Consider the following 19,172-nt stretch of genomic DNA (forward strand, 5'->3'; position numbering starts at 1 on the left):
TTTTCATATATAACACCTAAAAATCATTTTTTTTTTCTTTAATTTAAAGTTTTCCGTTGTCGTCATCTTCGTCATTGTTATTTTTCATATTGTTTTTCTTTTTTTCCTTTTTTACGTAAACCATAATGTACCAGCGACCGAACTCTCAAAGAGAAATAGGTAACGAAGAAGAGGCGTGGCAAGTACAGGGATGTCACGGTGATACGGCAATACGCGGTAAAGCGGCTACCGCTTAAGCAGCATACATTATTCAAGCGCTATCAAGCCCGTGTTTGCTGACAAGCCAGTGAATGTGGTCGAGTGAATACCACTGTAACGTAACCACGCCCCGTAGACTGCCCCTTGATACCGATTTTACGTTTAAACCGTCCAATGAACGATCTCTACGTGGAAACGATCAATCGTCTTTTTCGTTGCTTAAAGAGATTTATTAAAAGTACTCTCGAAGAAATACTCTTCTATGTTCACGGTACATTTACCGGTAAGGACTAATCCGAGAAAAACTAAAGCGACGCAATTAAATGTGCCGTCTCAACTTAAGAAGGGTTGAAAACGAGATGGGCTTTTTATTAGACCGCTATTGCGCTTAACGACTGTAAAATGACAATCCTTCTCCCCCCGTTCTCTTTGAAAACCCCAGTAAAGAAGAGAAAGGGGCGAGGAGGGGAATGTGCAAATACCGCCAACCTGTGGTAACCTATTATTTTCATCTTTGTCGCGGGAGTCAAAGGTCGTAAAAAGTCTGCTCGAGTAAGGGTAAGTTTCCTTCGGTGCGAGCCATTGGCTCCGCGGGAATCTTGTTTTTTGATTTTATAAACGCACTCAAACTCCCTCGAGTTCTACGGACCAGATGAAAACTTTTTTCCCAAAGGGATAATATTAATATCCAATTTATATCTAAATTTAACAAAAACAGTCATCATAGAACGATGAAATAGTTTTTAGATTCGTACAATGGTTACTTTTCTTCTCAGCGATGTTCTTTTATTTACCAATTTTTTTAAAAAGAACGATCCTGGCAACGGTACATGGATCAAAGAGCGATTACACGAATCACCTTTCGTTGCTGATTGTGCAAAGATAAAAGGATTGGGACGGTGGCTTTGGGGTGGTGGGTAGCAAGACCGTTCCTATTTCGTCCCTTCGTTTTCTTACGATCCTTCACGAGTTAGGTCCATCTCCCCAGAGGTACGATACGAGTAGGCAGAAAGAACTGTAGCTGGTTCGAAGCTGCTATTGCTGGTGCTGATGGTATATAGTTGGTGTTGCCTTCGCACGAACGAGCCGCACACTGTACGAGTTGGTGGTGACTGCAGACGTGTGAAAATAAAATTACGCCCAACTTTCGGCCAAATTGGTTGAAATTGGGCGGCAGTCGAGCACAAGGCCCTACCGGGAGTCCCTCGGGGTAAAGAAATAGAAGTCTCTCGCGGAACCGATCGCTCTCTCCACCTTTCTTCTTTTCTTTCTTTTTCGGACCCTCTTTCTCCCTTCTTACATCCCCCATGCTTTTTTCTCTTTTCTACCCTTCTTGCAACGTGTTCTAACATCTACTTAGGCCTGCTAAGAGATACGATGGGTCAAGTCAACAACGACTACTACGATGCAAGAGTGTCAAGTGGCTGACATTAATAATTCTTAGTCCAATGAGACGACGAGATTAGAGGTGATGCCGGTGGTTACTTTTACATTTTTCTGTTTCTTTTCCTTTGATCTTACCATCCGATTCCCTTTCTTCGACTCGATCGCTTCGTCCCACTTGCTTTCATAAAAGCCGCACATGAAAGAAAGAGCATTGAGCTCGCGGAAATTATAATGCGCATCGTGGCACCAGCTCGTCGACTAATTCAATTAAACAATTCATTTGCCGCTCTGGAGCACCACCTGAGGGCATGTCCCATTCCGTCCGTGGCTTCGTGCCGTGGCTCCGTGTGGACGACTTTCTGTGTTAGTCGATATGGAGGCAGAAACGTGAGTTGGAGAAGGACCAAAGCTGCCTTGCCTTGCCTTCCCACCCTGTTCCCTCGAGAGTCGTAGTCTCGCGCTACAATACAATGCTCCTAATGTTACGGGCTCCAGTTTCGACATAATTTTCTTTCGCGGCCGCCCTTTCGGCTATCAGACGCCTAAGCTTTTGTAGCACTTTGACAAAAAGAAACGTCATTTCCGGTGACCGCCCGATAACGAGAGGAACGTATACTGGGGTGAAAAGCAACCAACCACCCTCTTACTAAACCACCCCCTACGGAATTCTGAACAAAAGTCCAAAAATATGTTGAAAACAAATAAATGTCTATGTGATGTGGTAGTTGATATATTACAAAAGAAAAAACAGAAAGAGCAAAAAAAAAAAAAAAGAAAAAAAAGAAACAAATTTTGTGTTTCGCCGACAACGTCGATTTTCCGGAAAAAATATTTCCCTTTTTCGATATGCGGACGCATTGCTAGAGATGGACACCACACTAGTCATAACGATATATATATATTTTTATAAACCCGTCGTATCGAACTGTCCGCACCTATATTTCAAATTCAGCTTTCATTCCGCTTTATGAATAATTCATGATACGTTTCTTCCTTCAAATGGACCAAAGTATGGCCTACGGTTTGATTCATGACACAACGGTTGACGATCGTGTCGAGGCTTAAGAAGTCTCTATCAAAGAGAAAACGTAGCCTTCTGCCCGTTACATCGTCGGATTGCATAAGCTGCTTGCAAATCTCCTACATAATTTATTACTCGAATCGAATGAGCAGAAAGAAAAGCTTCCTTACTAGCCCTCTTATCCGATAGTTGTAATTATTACAATTGTAAAGAAAGGGAAAGAGAACTCGATCATTTGGTCTATCCCCCGCTCCTTTACAACTTAACACAATTTCGAAGACACCGAAAATATTTTCTGAAAAAAGAACTAGAGAATCTGAATGAACTCTAGGACGTTTTCTCTAGACACGAAGCTATTCAAAACTACATCCGCTGATAAAAATCACGTAGGTATATGCTTACGATTACGCTGCAACGAGGAATAGAGGAAGGAAGACATGGCGGCACGAAGGACAGAGAATAGTCGTCGACAGGGATATATGTATATACATACATACGGGGTGAAAGGAGAGAGGGCGGGTGGGAGGGAAGGAGGAAGAGAGAGAGAAAAAGAGATAGGTAGGGAAAAAGATGAAAGAAAGATCGAAAGAGAGAGGTAAAAGAAGAGAAAGGAAAAGAGAGAGGGATAGAGTGGAAGGGAAGTTGCTTCTTGATGACGCGCAGATAAGGGAGGGTTTAAAGTCTACGTGATGAGTTTCTCGATGTGTCCGAGCGGAGGTCGAGCCTGAGAACTTTTGGTAAACGCACTACTCCAGCACGAACAAGTCGCAGTTTTGTTCGAAAGAGACTTCCTTTACATCTCGCTTGTCGCAAAAGGTCAACGTTCATGATAGTACAATGTACAAACATGCTACGTAGAGAGTTAGAAGCTTTTCATCGATTTCCGGCTCTACGTCTTGAAAAAACACTCCAAGACTCATTCTCGTGATCTTGGAAGGGTTCTTCTTAGGACTTTAATAAGGGACAAAGTTTTCGATGGAAGTAGCTACCTCGGAAATCCGATGAGCTTAATCCACCAAGGTGGTCTCGTCCAACTTTTAACCCAATAAGGCAAATGAGATACCTGCTATTTCAATTTAGGTAAAAATCTTCCCTCAACTTGGCCCCATTTTAACCGTTTGATCTTTTCCTCTTAAAGAAATCGATTCTGCAAATCGTCCCATTTTTTTTACGTTTTATCGAAATTTTCAGAAAATTATTACCGAACGAAACAGACAATTCTACGATACGGTATTAAGGCTATGTGCTCGGAGTTGGAAGAAACCAGAGGTCTTCCAAGGGTCTCACGTGCACGTCTCGTATCCGGACATTCTCATGTCTTAACTTCCGGGAACGTGAGCCAGGCAACGCACCAACTACCACGGCGACACCTTCTCCCAATGGCTTGACTCGTACACCTAACTGCGGTCACTGATCTTCACCTCGCCATTCTATCATTCAATGACTACCTTCCTTATTCTATTCATTATTGTTAACGATTTAATATTTTATAGAACTATTTTCTGCTTTCAGAATTTTATTTTATGTTTTTAGTTTAATATTTAATTTTATTTACTATTACCTAAGTAATTAAAAAATTAACATCTTTCAAACTGTCTTTATGTCGTTCCTGTATTATTAATTATATATTATTCTTCGCGACTTAAAATAGTTCATCTTATTGAATTATTATTTCTTTCTACTTTATCAATAAGATAATTCGTAAAATTTATGTTTATAAACGATTATTGCTTTATCAGTCCATTCCATTCGCTACTCACATTCCTACTCACATTTATATTCGCAACTTAATATAATCTATCTTTTACAATAAGTCTCTTTATTCCAAGAGTTTTGCTTGACTCTATACGTTACTCTGCTCATATTTATATTCACAACTTAAAATAGCCTATCCTTTACAATAATTTTCTTTATCTTACTTTGCATTATCAAGAATCTTGCTTGACCATTCTTTATTTTACTTTGCATTATCAAGAATCTTGCTTGACCATCACTTTCTCAATCAATGATTCCGTTCGTTAGACTATTAATCTTCATATAATCATTAAATAACATGTTCTTTTTTTAAAATGATTTGTTTCATTTTATTACTTTGCAAAAAAGTTAAGGCAGTATATCAAGTATATAAAAAAGATTAAGAAAACACCCTCACGGTAGAGTCCGAACGATGGAGATTAGTTAGTAGAAGATCGTAGAAAAGAAGGAGCTAGAAAAGAAGAAAGAGGTAAAGGTAACGTCGTTGACGGCTCCCCGGGTTGCCTCGTCAGCATCAGCGTTCTTCCGATCGCATCGGGTTTACTGCCGTGGCGTGACGTACTCATCTGCACCATCGGTTTACCACCCTCACGCCTTATATCCACTGCCGTCACCGTCACCGGCACGACCAACGTCGTCTCGCCACCACCGCCACCGCCTCCACCATCGGCAGCCCTACCGCTACCCATCACCATTACCATTATCCACTCACTGTGACAGAGCTCTCGTGGGACTCTAGATACCCCCGACGTACTATCACGTTCTTTCGCCTGATTTCATAGGGGCCGCAAAAATTGTCGATCTCGAAGACGAAAAAGGTTTGCCAGCGTACTACCTGCGTAATTCGACGTTCGTCGAATCCCTACATTTTTACAGGATTAGCCGTGCGCGATTTATTCCGATAGTTTGAACAAACAATCCCTACGGGATATTATTGTCATCCTGGTCTTTCTTAATCGTTAAGTTTTTCATTATTTCTAAAATGGATATGAATAGTTTAATTGATTCTAATTTTCATTATGATAAATATTTAATCATCGATGATCATCGTTCGCTAATTTATCCTTTACGTCATACGAGGAAAGCTCGTATTTGTCTCTTAATATCGTACATTCTCTAACATATAAGATCTGCTTAGGAATCACTTTGCAAAGAACTAATCGTTGGTTATTGAAATTTAAAACATTCGCAGTCGACTTGCCGAGCGTTCCTTGTAACGAGTAACGCACGTTGCGGTGACTCTCCGATAAAATAAACGCAAGATTCTAACGATAAGCACTAAGCGTAGATATTAAAGAAATAAGTATAAGAGAAACAACATGCCCTGGCTCGAGGAGAGGACCCTGACTCTGTTTGTACGGGACACAGAGGTCCGCCGGTACGAACCAGGAGTGCGTGAACGCGGGGTTGATGTTGAGCGCCCCGGCAGCCCCCTGATGGGGTCCACCGACCCCGACACCGACCCCGACCGGACTTTGCCGCTGAAAGCTTCCATAATCCATGGCCACCTGATAGGGCAACATCTCCTCTCTGAAGCACCTTCCACTTTCTTCTATACTTTCACGCGACGATTATCAAGCACACTAACAATCCAACGAACACAATTCAATCCAAGAATTATTCACTGTCCACTTTTAGCAAAAAATGTATCTGCGTATTTTTATGGGTCACTTATTTGTCCACGAAAAACCAATGTATTTTCAAGGTCGTCGTCATCATTGACGTATCTTTTAGGGTCGATTACCCTCGCGATCACGGAGTCCCATGCTCGCAAGAACGAGCGAGGACTCGTCGGAAGAAGTAAGGAAAACGAAGAAGACGAGAAGGGTCACGAAGAAGGAGCGGAGCAACGCGACACGTTCGAAGGGCTGCGTCACGAAGCGCCGAGTACTCGAATCGCGCGCGATGCGCGACGCGCGCGCGACCGGACAAAGTCCCCGAATCGGTGCTCCCCTTAAGAGAGTGAGAGAGTGAGAAATAGAGAGAGAGAGAGAGAGAGAGAGAGAAAGAGATAGAGAGAAAAAGAGAGAGAGAGAGTAGGAGGACGAGAGGGGAGAGAGAGAAAGAGAAAGAAAAGAAGACGGAGATAGGGGTTTAGTGGAGGGGATAGCAGTAACGCGACGGCTCGTGACCGGACGGGAGACCAGACGGGACTGTACCGTCTCGTTGACGAGACGTCGAGAAGGAAGGAGGACGAGACGCTTTTCGCCCACGCTCGCGCACGCGAAGCTCCCAGAAGATGAGAAAGAGAGAGAGAGGGCAAGATAGAAAGAAAGAGAGTGGGAGAAGCCGAGTTGTCCGCGAGTAGGCGGGATAAGCCACGCCCATTCGACACGCCCATCGCGAGAAATGCTACTCACAGAAGGACCGCCCAACATCGAACGAATGCGACTCAACAAAAAGGAATCTTTCCCTCTCTTGCAAGCCACTCTCAGCTCCTTCGGTAGCCTCTACAATGCTCCGCCCATTTCACCTAACGACGTTTCCTGGCTGGTTAATATCCTTCTCACTGGACGCCCCGTAGATCCTCCGATGGACCAACATCCCTCTCTTCCTCTTCTAAACTCCTAAGGAAAAAGACAGCCACGTGCATTCAGCTTTCTACCGGATTCTTTCACTTTCCTTACTCGTCCAGTTCTTCTTTTTCCCGCGGTACAGGTATCTACAGCGTAGATACCTTTGCATGCATCATAGTACATACCTTCGAGAGTAGGATTATGAAGTTGTCAGGCGTCATCGCCGATGGAATCATCGAATTCTACCCGCCATCTCTCAAAATAATCTTCGCGGTGTGATGCGTAGGTGCGGCTAGACCAGCCCTCGAACCCCTTTCTCCTCGTTCCCATTTCAATCTCCAATACCATTCATGCGTTTTGATGTAACCATCTCGGAAGGAGGTGGGGAGTATGTGCGAGGGAAGGAGAGAGAGAGAAAGAGAGAGAAAGCGTACGTGCGTCCGAGGTAGACACTGTCTCTGTCTCTTTCTATTGCACACACACACACATGCTCATACACACCACTCACCAACTACGTACAAGCTCATAAACAAAACGGCCGCGTTTTATTGGAATGTCAAAGCGGGAATATTGGTATTCTTCGCGAGGACTCCCCAAAATATGTACGTCCGAGGGCTGCATGCTAATGGCCGACGACGAGGGAGCTCACGAGGCGAGTATCGGTCTCTCTTCTCGCATCCGGTTGTCAGCACCGGCCGTTAGATCGCTGGCGCCACGGTGGTTGACAACCACTTCAACGACTAGCCTCACCTCCATTCTTACTTCTATTCGCTCGTACCACGATCGAACTATTCTTTGTCTATTTTCTTTTTTTTCTATGTCACCATAGCACGGTTACTCGCAAATCGACTCGATATTAAATTATTGATTCAATTTTTTATCTTAAAGAAATTCTTCTAACTTCTTCCTGTGACATTCCAGAATAATATACTAATTCGACGAGTGCCTCTCAAAAATAGATAATTCTAATCTTTCTTCGATCTCATGGCGAAAGTTTGCTCATTGTATCGAACATATGATGCTTGCTAACATTAATTGTTAGGTATAACTTTCCACGACACGTTTGTTTCACAATCCGTTGATTTCTCACGTTTGATGAGTTGCGATGATTAGATTCTTTCATGCAAACCACGCGATTCGAACGATCTTAAAATAGTTGCAATAGCTATTGGCTGTAACTATCGACACTTTGTAACACAGCGAAAACGATCGGAGAAAAGCAATTAGATATCTATGGGAGAAAGAGATCGAAACGGATCTGCAAATTGGCACAGTAGTCGAGCACACGCTAGTCTTTGGACTTACATAGCCGTCTCCAATATTTATAAGAGGTCGACCGTCCCAAAATGTTCCCTTGGGAGAGGTAGGGAGCTCGCAGCAGCGTTGCTTTATCTGCCTGCAGGCTTCGTCCTGGAGGATTTTCAATGACTATTAAGCACGAGGAAACAGCTGATCGTATCGATCGATTATATCTCTCTCTCTCTCTCTCACTCTTTCTTTCTGTCTCGCTTTCGTCGATGAATATAGGTCAGATAAATTCATCCAATTAAAAATATTTTATACGAAAATCATAATGACATCCGTTACGATAAATGAACACGACAATAATAAAAAAAGTAACATTTTATCATTTTCGCAAAAAAATAAGAAAGAAAAGATCGTTTTTGTTTATTAGAAACATCGCAATTTATTCGAGTACCCTAATAAATCATTATAGTATCGTTTACAAAAGACAACGTATGCTTAGTTTGATTTAGTATGTTTAGTTGATAGAACCAACTAAAGGTTGGGTGTCTCTTGAAGCAAACAATCCTTATGAGTTGGTAAAATTCTATTAGAGGAAGCTTTGATTAAGATATTAAAGGGTACGTGTCGGGTATTCGAGCGAGTATTAGGTACTCGGTGTACGTAGCAGTAGTGATACGTAACCTAATTGTCGTAATCCGATCCTCTATGCTAATGTAGGAAGAAGAGAAAGAGAGATAGAGAGAAAGAGAGAAAGAGAAAGAGAAAGACGGACAGACAGACTTCAGCCTAGGCGAGACAATGTTTAACCTGCACACTGGCAGGGTGTATTGTTATTTTAATAGGCATTACTTGATTTTAAAGTTCACTGAATGCCAGTGTGTTCTTGAAGGGGGATTTGATTGCTCCGACGATAGGGTCGAACCCTGTTATTTCTTTCCCCAATCCCTACTTTCTCCGGCACTAGTCGTCTGTTCTCGTCACTCGGACCTACGTACGCTACTCGAAGCGTTCATGCGATCGAATCCTGACTTCCTACGAGCGTAACATTTTCTCATGGAAACATTCCTCTGTTCGCTTTTCATCTTTGCTTTTGTTCAATAAAAAAAGGAAAAGAAAAGAAAAAAAAAACAAAAATAAAAAAAAGGAAATGAACAAAAAAAAAAAAGAAAATAAAATTAACCAAAACTGGTGAATTAATCGTGAAAGAAGGTCCAGGAGGTCGTTCGTGGACTTGCATGCCGCTTCATTTGCCACAAAGGGGATGAAATAGAGCGAAGTAGGGTGGGTTAGAACTAACTAAACTTCGCTCTGGTAAATAGAGTCTAATCAACTGCGGGATTCAGCCTATCGGCACAGATTTCGGCCTCGAAATGGCCTCGATTGTACTGTCTTAATATTCCTATCTTGCTACGTCTGTCTGTGTATATATGTATGTGTGAATGTGTATAAAGAAGTTGTAAGTATGTATATGTAAGAATGGTCGCTTTCACCATGAGCTTCGTTTTTCGTCGAGCAAAGAGGAACTTTGTAGGATCGATTGACCCGACAGAATTTTCGTATCGAATTTTTTAACAATAAATCTTATCGAATTTACGTAAAATGAAGGCTGCTTTGTAAGGGATTTAGTATAGTACGTAGTTACGTGGCAGGCGTATTTTTAATCGAGGAGCCTGATCATTCGTCTTCGACGAATGCTTACGTCCACGGATCACGGGTGAACGACCAAGGTGCGACTTGGCATTTCAATTAGGTAGAATTTTCTGTTCGACTACGGAAAGAAATAATCTTGTTGTTTAACTCGATGGAAAAGTTTTTCTTTTTTTTTTTTTTCGAAGAAAGCGATCGCAGGTATGCCAGTTGTACGTTCCACTTCGATATTTCGTGTCACCTACATATTTTATTTATATTCATTTATGAAAGAAGACTCTCTTTAAAATACAACGAATTCCTATGTAACAATTTATTTATTTATTTTCTTTTTTATTATCATTTTAATGAAATGGATTTGTGAAATTTTATCAGGAAATTATAATCATGACATTTTTTTCAGAATTATTATAATGATATATGAAGTGAGGATTATTGAATAAAGCTAAGATTTCATGATTTCGAAATGAAATAATATCTGAAGGTATCATTTTTTGTTTCTATAAAGAAAGACATAAATTGTAAAGATAAATAGATAGATAGACGGAGTATAAGAGAGAGAGAGAGAAAGAGAAAGAGAGAGAAAGAGAGAGAGAGAGAGAGAAAGAGAGAGAGAAAGAGAGAGAGAGAGAGAGAGAGAGAGAGAGAGAGAGATAGATAGATAGATAGATAGATAGATAGAGAGAGAGAGAGAGAGAGAGAAAGAGAGAGAGAGAGAGGAACGAAGCTAGTAGTCCAGACAAATAGTCGTTTGAACGAGAACACGACCGCACCCCGTCGTTGTCGAAACGAGGTTAAGCCAATCGGCTTCTTCGGAGACGAACGAGGCTCCCAAAGAATAATTAAGTAACGACGAAGGGTGTTCCTCGCGTAGTACGACGACCACTTTGCTCGTGCGAGCTAGAGAATTTCTTTCTGTGCTCACGTTCTTTTGTTCCCTCTGCGTTAAAGAAAGAAGAAAAAAAAGTCACAATATCGCTTCCTAACTATACGAGTCACGCTGCTTATCTCACTCCCTTTTTTACCGTAGGACCATAATTGAAAAAGAAACGCAATTACGTAGGAGACGCGTTAACGATCGAGGAGGACCAATATCTAGAAGGGGAAAAAAAAGAAAAAAAACTAGACTACAGTTCGACGACACTTTTTTTTAGCATGTATATCATAGAATACGTGACAACTCCTGATCGATGATCGTACAGAATTATGTAAGTAGTATGTAACGTTTACGATATATTACGAACGTTTCTAATTTATCACGCCTTTGTTATTATTTATAAGAACATTTCGTTGAGAAAACTCTAGAGATATTTATCTATTTTGAGAAAATGGAGGGAGGTCACCTAATAATCGCCGACAATAAACGCGAATCGCACTTGATTATTATGACTGTTCGACTCCTTTCTGCCCTAGCCCTCAAATAACTTCGTTTCTCGTTAGTAGCCAGAGCAACCCTTAGTAGCTCAGGGACGGTGAGTAAGACGGAAGGGAGGATATTCGAAGGGTAGGAGAGACAACGTTTCCGTTTTTCAGGCCGGAGGTCGTCGTGAGGAGGGTGAATGACTGGGATGCAATTTGAAAAATTACAGGAGCCGCATACGTTCCTCTCTTTTTCTTTTTCTTTTTCTTTTATCACCGTTAACCCTCATATTTTCACAACGTATCTTTGCATTCCTCGCAGTTTAAGCTCGAGGCTAAACTCCTACAAGATGTGAAATCCGTCACGTGCGTCTCCCACGTTGCTTATGATTCTGTTTTTTCAAGAGGAAATCTTCTATTACAATTTTTTGTGAAAACGAAGAAGAAGAAAAAAAGAAGAAGAAGAAGAAATAGGAAAAGAAGAAGAAGAAAAAGTAGGAAAAAACAAGAAAAAGATGACAAGTTTCTTAAATCGAGAAAATACTCTTACAGGTTATTCGAATGCGAAAAGAAAGCCCTTACTAAACTGGCAAGTCCTCCTAGTAAGAACAATAACAATACTAAAAAAAAAAAAAAAAAAAAAAAAATAAATAGAAAAGAAGAAAAGAAAGGGACGAGACACGCTTCTCGAGCGAGACACTTGTTTCGAGAGGTCGATAAAATCTCTAAGCTCGGCCCTACTTCTCACTCTATCGTTTTCCTTTTTCTTCAAATGTTTTCTTTTACGTTACCTTTTACGAGAAAGAAACTAACATTTCTAAAAAGACGATGTATCATACGATTACATTGGCACAACAAATCATAGATCTTCTTAGTAATATATCGATCGAACAAAGGTTTGCATGTGCATATCCTGTCGATTCGTAACGGATAATCGATAGAGACAGATGATCGGTATCTGTAGAAGAGAAGAGACTCGTAGGGGTTTAGCACGTTGCTATTTAGGAGACACGTGCAGCAGCCAAGTTAGCCACTTGTTCCGAAGTCTCGATCGCAATCTCTGTCTGGCTTTCTCACTCGTTCTCTTTCTGATACATCGGAGTCGGTACGTGTTTGCCGGAAATTCTCGATTACGTGGAGGAAGAGGATCGGTTTATTACGAGCACGTGGGACGGGTTCTCACGTGCACGTAACGCGGTAGGTAATACGTGTATCCACAAAGAGAGAGAGAGAGAGAGAGAGGGTGTCTCGGTAGTCCGTAAGATAGGGTCTCATTATTGTAGGTAGAGTGCTCCTAAATTGCCGCTCTAGGCTGGGGTCGCGAGACCGAAGCTTTGCCTTTTCCTACGACTCTGAGTTCTCGTGGACCAATTAACTTTCAATTAGAGAATGGAGATAACTCTTATCGCGTCCGCGAGGGCGGATTTTATGGGCTCTTCTTTACCCGATGCCCGACGTTTATGTCCGCGCTGATGCATGGCCATGGAAAGGGTTAGATACGGATCACTATATTCATAAAAGCGATAACATATCCGATCGAAGGAGGGACTGATTAGCGTGCTTGGACAACCGAACTCTGTCACGAGTCGAAGAACTTGTTTCTAAATTATCTTACATTTAAGTATTAAACTGGGACTAAGAAAGTTATAATTTTCTTATACCTAATTCATTGAAATATTACTTAGATATAATTGTACGATCAATTAAATTTTTCAAATTATAAGTAATTACTTAAAGATTATATTAAGATCGAGATAGTATCGATAATAATTCCGTATTTGTTCAATATTACAAATAAAGTTACGTATTAATTAATTTACACAATTATGTGAAAATGAATAATTTAAATATGAAATATTTATATTCAAGAAAAAGATCGCGCATCAATGAAACGAATTTTTTAAAACTAATAATGTATTGTAATGTAAATATGTACATATTTATGATATAACAAATAATAATATTCATTGTCATAAAGTTATCATTGATATCTTTACAAATAATTATTTTATGGTTGTTTCACCATGAGTTAAGGTAAAATTGTTAAGGACGCTTTGGTTGGTCTAACGAAAGAGGGAAAATCTATATGTATGATTATGAGGACGGAGTTATCACCGAGACTCAAGTAGGGACGAGCCCGCAGCCAAGTCCATATTTGTGTATTACGCTCACGTGCAACGATACAATAAGGAATCCTTCGTATCGGGGGACGCATGCTAAGTACTACTAGCAACTTGCAGCCCGTGCAGCCGGCCGCGATTGTTTTCTTCGTACTCTCTTCGTACTCTCTTCTAATCGTGCCGGCCGACGCAATCCACCAACATCTTTTTCTTCTTCTTCTTCCTATTCTTTTTCATTTACTCTCTCGATCTCTTCATTTTCCTTCTTTAACTTACTGATCGAATTTAATAATTTGAGATTTTATAATTAAAAATATTTGTTTTGAATTTTGCATACCTTTTCTTCTTTCTTTTGTCATTTCGAATTAAGAGTAATTGTTTAACATTGTTTAATATTGTTTTGAAATATTTTATATATGTGTATACATTTTGTGTATCGCTGTATATAATTTTTATTAAATTTAACTTTTATTATAGATATATGATTAAGCTGGCAATTATGAAAGTGGTAACTAAATTATGTTAATAGATGAACTTCTGCATTTTATTTAACTCGAAATAAATAAGAAATTTTATTTTTCTAAATTTTTAACTTGTTCCATTTTTTACTTTTATTTTTCGTAACTATTAACATAATTACATGTATAATTATATAGCTTGTTTACATATATGCTTTATATATAAAATAATAATGGGTGTGTGTTTGTGCATGTATATAATGTATATAGCTATATATATACATACATACATACATATTATATTATTATAATTATTATATTATTATATTATTATATTATTATATTTAAATGGGGTACTTAATTAGCAGAGAAATCAATCTTGCTATACTTTATCGATGCGACGGTCTTCCTTTCGTCGTACCAAGAGTATAAAAAATGTTCAACGGAAGTGTTGGTATCTCGGCAATAATTAGCTATGTAACGTATACAGGGCGAAAACGATTACACCCCTGCGGTGTTATTTTTAAATTATTACGTTTATCGTTCTCGCTCCCGTTGTAGGCAACTCAACGAGCCGCTTGGGCTCTGCGAGAGGTGATCTTTCTTCCGTTGAAAATAACGGAACGAGCCCAAGCTCGCAAGAGAGAGAGAGAGAGAGAGAGAGAGAGAGAGGAGGGAAGGGAGAAAGAGAGAGGAAGAGAGAGGGAGAGAGAAGGAGAGAGAGGGAGAGAGAAATGCAGATGACACTAAGATAATTATTAAATTATTATTTTTGCGGGGGATATCAGGAACGTCGTCGTAACTAACCCGCTGTCGGAAGAAGACTACTACCAAGGTAACTTTTCTTTTTTTAAAGGTACAATCTACGATTTCGAGGGTTGGAGATCGGCCAAGAATTCGTATTTAAGATCTCGTAATATCGATTTGGTCGACTATTTCAAATTTACTACGGGCACAAATTTTTATCTCAGTAAAATTTCAATTATTTCTATCTTCGTTGAACGTCTTGTGTTTGTCGATTTGATGAACTATTTATTTAACGGCAAATTTATTAGGAAGAAAAAAAATTTTAGGTTTATTCCAGGAAATTTCAATTTTCTCAAATTTACTGCCCGTAAAAATTTCTATTTCAGCAAAATTACGATTTTTTCTTATCTCTGATAAATGTTTCATGTCCATCGATATAATCAACTATTTATCTAACAACAAATTTATTATGAAAAAAAAAAAAAAATAAATGTTATGTATATTCCAGGAAATTTCAATTCTTTTAAGTTTATTACAAATACAAATTTCTATCTCAGAAAAATTTCAATTTTTTCTTATATCCAATAAACGTCTTGTGTCAGTCGACTTAATCAACTATTTATCTAAGAACAATTTATTACGAAGAAAAAAGAAATTGTAAGTACATTCCAGGAAATTGCAATTTTTACTATGTCCCAATAAACGTTTCGTTTCGTTTAGTCGTAAATTGTCTTCAGAATTTTTCCCGCCAATCTCCTATAAAAAATTAAAGAAACAAGAACGAGTAGATTCAGTTTCTCATAAAAAATAGCGATGAGTTAACAGAGAGGTTATAAAATGCGAGGAACACGTAAAACATCGAGCGTGTCGAAGAATGTGATAATGCTTGTGTCGGTGATACGTCTTTTACGATGGTAGCTAGAGAAAATAATAAAAACTGCGATATGCTGCTAGGTGGCAAGAGTCACAAGAAACAAACCGGATATATATCACTGGATATATAGATAATATTTCAAATCTAATCTATGATATATCGGGGACCGTGAGTAACGCTTTTAGCTGCCGTGAAATGCACGCATAATGTGCTTGATGCTCCTTGGTATGTAACTTCAAATTACAATTCCGTCGTTACGTTGATCATCGAAGCGTCCAACCGCAAACCGCAGCTCGCTTCGTGCCACGATTCGCGTTCAATACATTAATCCTTCGTTTCTCGATGAATACCCATGTACGAATTTGAAAGCAAGTTCTTTTTTGTTTTCTTTTCTTTTTCTTTGGAAATCTAATGATTTTTTTCTTCTTTTTACATTCCAAGTTAAAAATACGAGTAACTCTAGCCGTTCTTTTTATTGCCAACGATCTTTGATGAGTTTATTATCTACCATCGACAGTTTCGGAATGGTAGAACTGCTTACAAGAAATCATTGCGAGAGAGAGGGGAAACCGAAAAAGAAGAAAAAAAAAACAATGTTATTCCACTTGCAAGGTATGAGAAGATCCTTCCTAAATCTACGGTTCGATCTTGATCTTTGCAGACGGGCGCTCGTTGTAGGGCAACATAACGGTAAGTTCAGTCCAGCAATATATTATACCGATCTAACGTCTCTGTTAGTGTTATACCTGTAAGATCAAAACCGAGATTCGGCTAACTCCCACCCCATTCTGTAAAACAATATCAAGGGTGCGTTCGTGTAACGGTATTTTCTATACCCTCCGATATCATCTTTTTATAGAAAACCAAACCAAATCAATTTTTTTTATGTATGAAGACTTCTTATCATAAAGAGAATAGTATAACAAAAGATAGAGAGAGAGAGAGAGAGAGAGAGAGAGAGAGAGAGAGAGAGAGAGAGAGAAAGAAAGAAAGAAAAAGAAAAAAATATTTGAAAAAGATATTCGTGCAAAGATTTTATACAAGACAATTGTTCCATAAAACGTTCGTCTTTTATCAAGAAAAAAATTTGTTCGATAAAAAAGACAATTTAAGTCAGCTGCCAACTTAAAAGAGCGACGATTCGTGTCTCGAAATTGGCCTTTCCTCCTATCTTCCTCGTATCTTTACCTGGCACCCCATTGCATAATCATGTCTTATAGGATCTAACACGTTTACGATCGTTTCATTTGCGTGCAACACCAGTTCGGAAGTCGAAAGATATTTTTTGTGAAAGAAAGTGAAAGGATTTCAGTTTAGATCTTCATCTACCAGGACCGTAACCATAATTTTCACGTTTTACTAGAGAAAAACAAAAGAAAATAAAGAAAAAAAGAAGAAAAATAGAATGAAAGAAAGAAGCCAAGTAATCAAATTCACAGTTCACAGTTCAAATCTTTATGCATACGTAGAATAGAAATATTGTCCTAATAAAAATAAAGAAAAAGAAAAAAAAGAAAAGAGAGAAAAAAATTTTGAATTTAAAAGGACAGTAGTCTGTCCGTTGCTTGGTCTTAGTCTCAAGCAAGAGCAATATGTAACCATAGTAGGAGTATATTTATCATGTAAGCAAGCAATTTAGGCTCGATCATTTTTCACGAGCCGCGTCGACTTTAGATCCTAGCAGTAAGTTGAGAGGGTGTTATTGGCCAGCGGGTGAACACCAAACGGACATCCCCTCCGAAGGCCTTCCCTCTGACTGATGGTTTTTGCCCTTTGCCAAGGCAGATACTTCGCGACACTGCATCCGTACGTGACACTTGGCTTTCGTTCCTTTGCACTTTATATGCTGATGAACCCGACAAGATTCGTACCTTATCTCTACTTTACATTTTCAACTACGTCGAACGAGATGGACGATGATAGAAAGATCATGACGGCACATCTTTGACCAATTTCATTCTTACTATCGATAACATTCGTTCGATTTAAATCGATTGAGTGATCTCTATTGGAATTAAAAAAAGGTAAGAAAAAAATAAAGAAAATTATTTTTTTTATCTATATATTAGGGGGATCGGAAAGTAATGTCGTTTCTGCGCATATCGATATTTGATTGTGATTAAAAATAAAAACTTGTTAAAAATTTATTCGTTTGAATTTAATTTAAGAAAGCGACATTACTTTCCGGTCCCCCTAATATAATTAGAGTTTCATTTATATTTTAGAATTAACAGTGAAGATTGAATATCCAAACGATGATTTATTTTATTAATACTAGATTTATGGAACTCGTCGATTCGAAGGATTTCAGATTTCATGCTTCAAGTTAGAAATATCATAAATATTGTTTTTTATATTGACTTTGATTGATGAATATAAAGTAATGTTATAACGAAAAGAAAAAAGGAGAAGAAAAAAACATATTTTAATGTATCTACCAAAATATGACGGATTAGAATAGAAATAGATATATTGGATTGTTTGGAAAGTGCCGATTTTGTTTTACGCCATCTACTAAAATCGGCATGAACTTTCCGGACAACTCAATACAATCGTAAATCTAGTGTTAATGAATGATTCATTTCATTTCTATATTTCATTGATTTCATTTGAGTTAACAAAGACTTCAACGTAAGCGAAATGACGTTTCATTTCATTCATAAACAGATCAATTCATTCATAAATCCAAATAATACTTGAACCGAACGAACGTAACATAAGATTAATCATTTTTATCCTAAACACAGATCTTTGATCTAAAATCGATAATACCAGATCGGTTACATTTAACAAAGACCTTAAAGGAAAGGATCTCTTTCACGAAAAAAAAAAAAAAAAAGAAAAAAGAAAGAAACATTCCTTGATCATCGCATGAGCCAAAAAGAATAAAAGAAAGGAGAGAGAGAGAGAAAGAGAGAGAGAGAGAGAGAGAGAGAGAGAGAAGTGAGAGAAGAAGTGAGAGAAGAAGTGAGAGAAGTGAGCGGTGTCCCTCGCGACGTAAAAAAAGAAAAAAAAAGGAAGAGTGCCGTAAGGAGAGGACACCATAAAAGAAGAGGAAAGAGGAAAGAGGATAGAGTAAAAGGATAGGTGGGGTTTTGGATGTCCTGGTGAGGAGTAACGGAGTACGGAGGAGTAACGGTCTGTTAAAGATAAGGAAATGAGGTGTCGCACCCTGCGATCTTGGTGGCAGCCTCGCCGGAAGGGTCTTTTCCTTCCACGTCCTGGCGGAGCACCCCTTAGGGGATTTTTCCTGAGCTTTTCAAGGCTCGCGTTTCGAATACCTTCACACTCGGACGGCCGGTTGACTGGCTGGCTGCCTGGCTGCCTGGCTGGCTGGATGACTGTTGGCTCGCTGGCTGGCTCGCTGGCTGGCTGGCTGGCTGGTTGGCCTCTTTCTTTCGAACTCCGTTCTTCTCTTTTCCCTTTCAACGGAATAACCTCGAATCGGTCCATCGAATCGTAACGCGCTACATATCGATTGTGTCGCTCTTGGAATGCGAGACGGACGATGAACGGCCAATGACTGGACTGGAACGTGAATTAATGCACCCCTTTTTTTTTAGCTTTTAGCTACGAAAGCTTTGGGAAGAGGAACGATGGATGAATGCGAGGGAGGGAGTGGGGTGGGGTCGGGTCAGAGGGAGGGATGGAAAAAAAGCTTTCAAATTATTTCAGGAACGAAATTTCTTTTTCATCTTAATCTCTGACTTATTGGATTTTCTGTCTGTCTCTTTCTCTCTCTCTCTTTCTCTTTCTCTCTCTCTCTCTCTTTCTCTCTCTCTCTCTCTCTCTCTTTTTCCTCTTTATTTCTCTTTCTCTTTCTCTTTCTGTTTTTCATGTTTT

The 19,172-nt window shown here is 39.2% G+C and overlaps 1 protein-coding gene across 11 annotated transcripts in view; it reads right to left on the bottom strand.

Moving 5' to 3' along the window:
- LOC124947940 (protein trachealess) overlaps positions 1-19,172 on the bottom strand; it is an 85,986-nt gene that overhangs the window by 12,582 nt on the left and 54,232 nt on the right. Inside the window, exon 1 of one of the 11 annotated variants that reach the window (XM_047490787.1) lies at positions 5,747-6,505. The exons of 7 other annotated variants lie outside the window; for them this stretch is intronic. In XM_047490787.1, the coding sequence (XP_047346743.1) occupies positions 5,747-5,883 (137 nt within the window). In that variant the 5' untranslated portion in view covers positions 5,884-6,505. Of the gene's footprint in view, positions 1-5,683; positions 6,506-19,172 lie in introns of those variants that run through there. 3 more of the 11 variants (XM_047490785.1, XM_047490788.1, XM_047490786.1) reach the window with 3 other exon arrangements.

Source organism: Vespa velutina, chromosome 3 (assembly GCF_912470025.1).
Source record: "Vespa velutina chromosome 3, iVesVel2.1, whole genome shotgun sequence".
NCBI classification, from domain to species: Eukaryota; Metazoa; Arthropoda; class Insecta; order Hymenoptera; family Vespidae; genus Vespa; species Vespa velutina.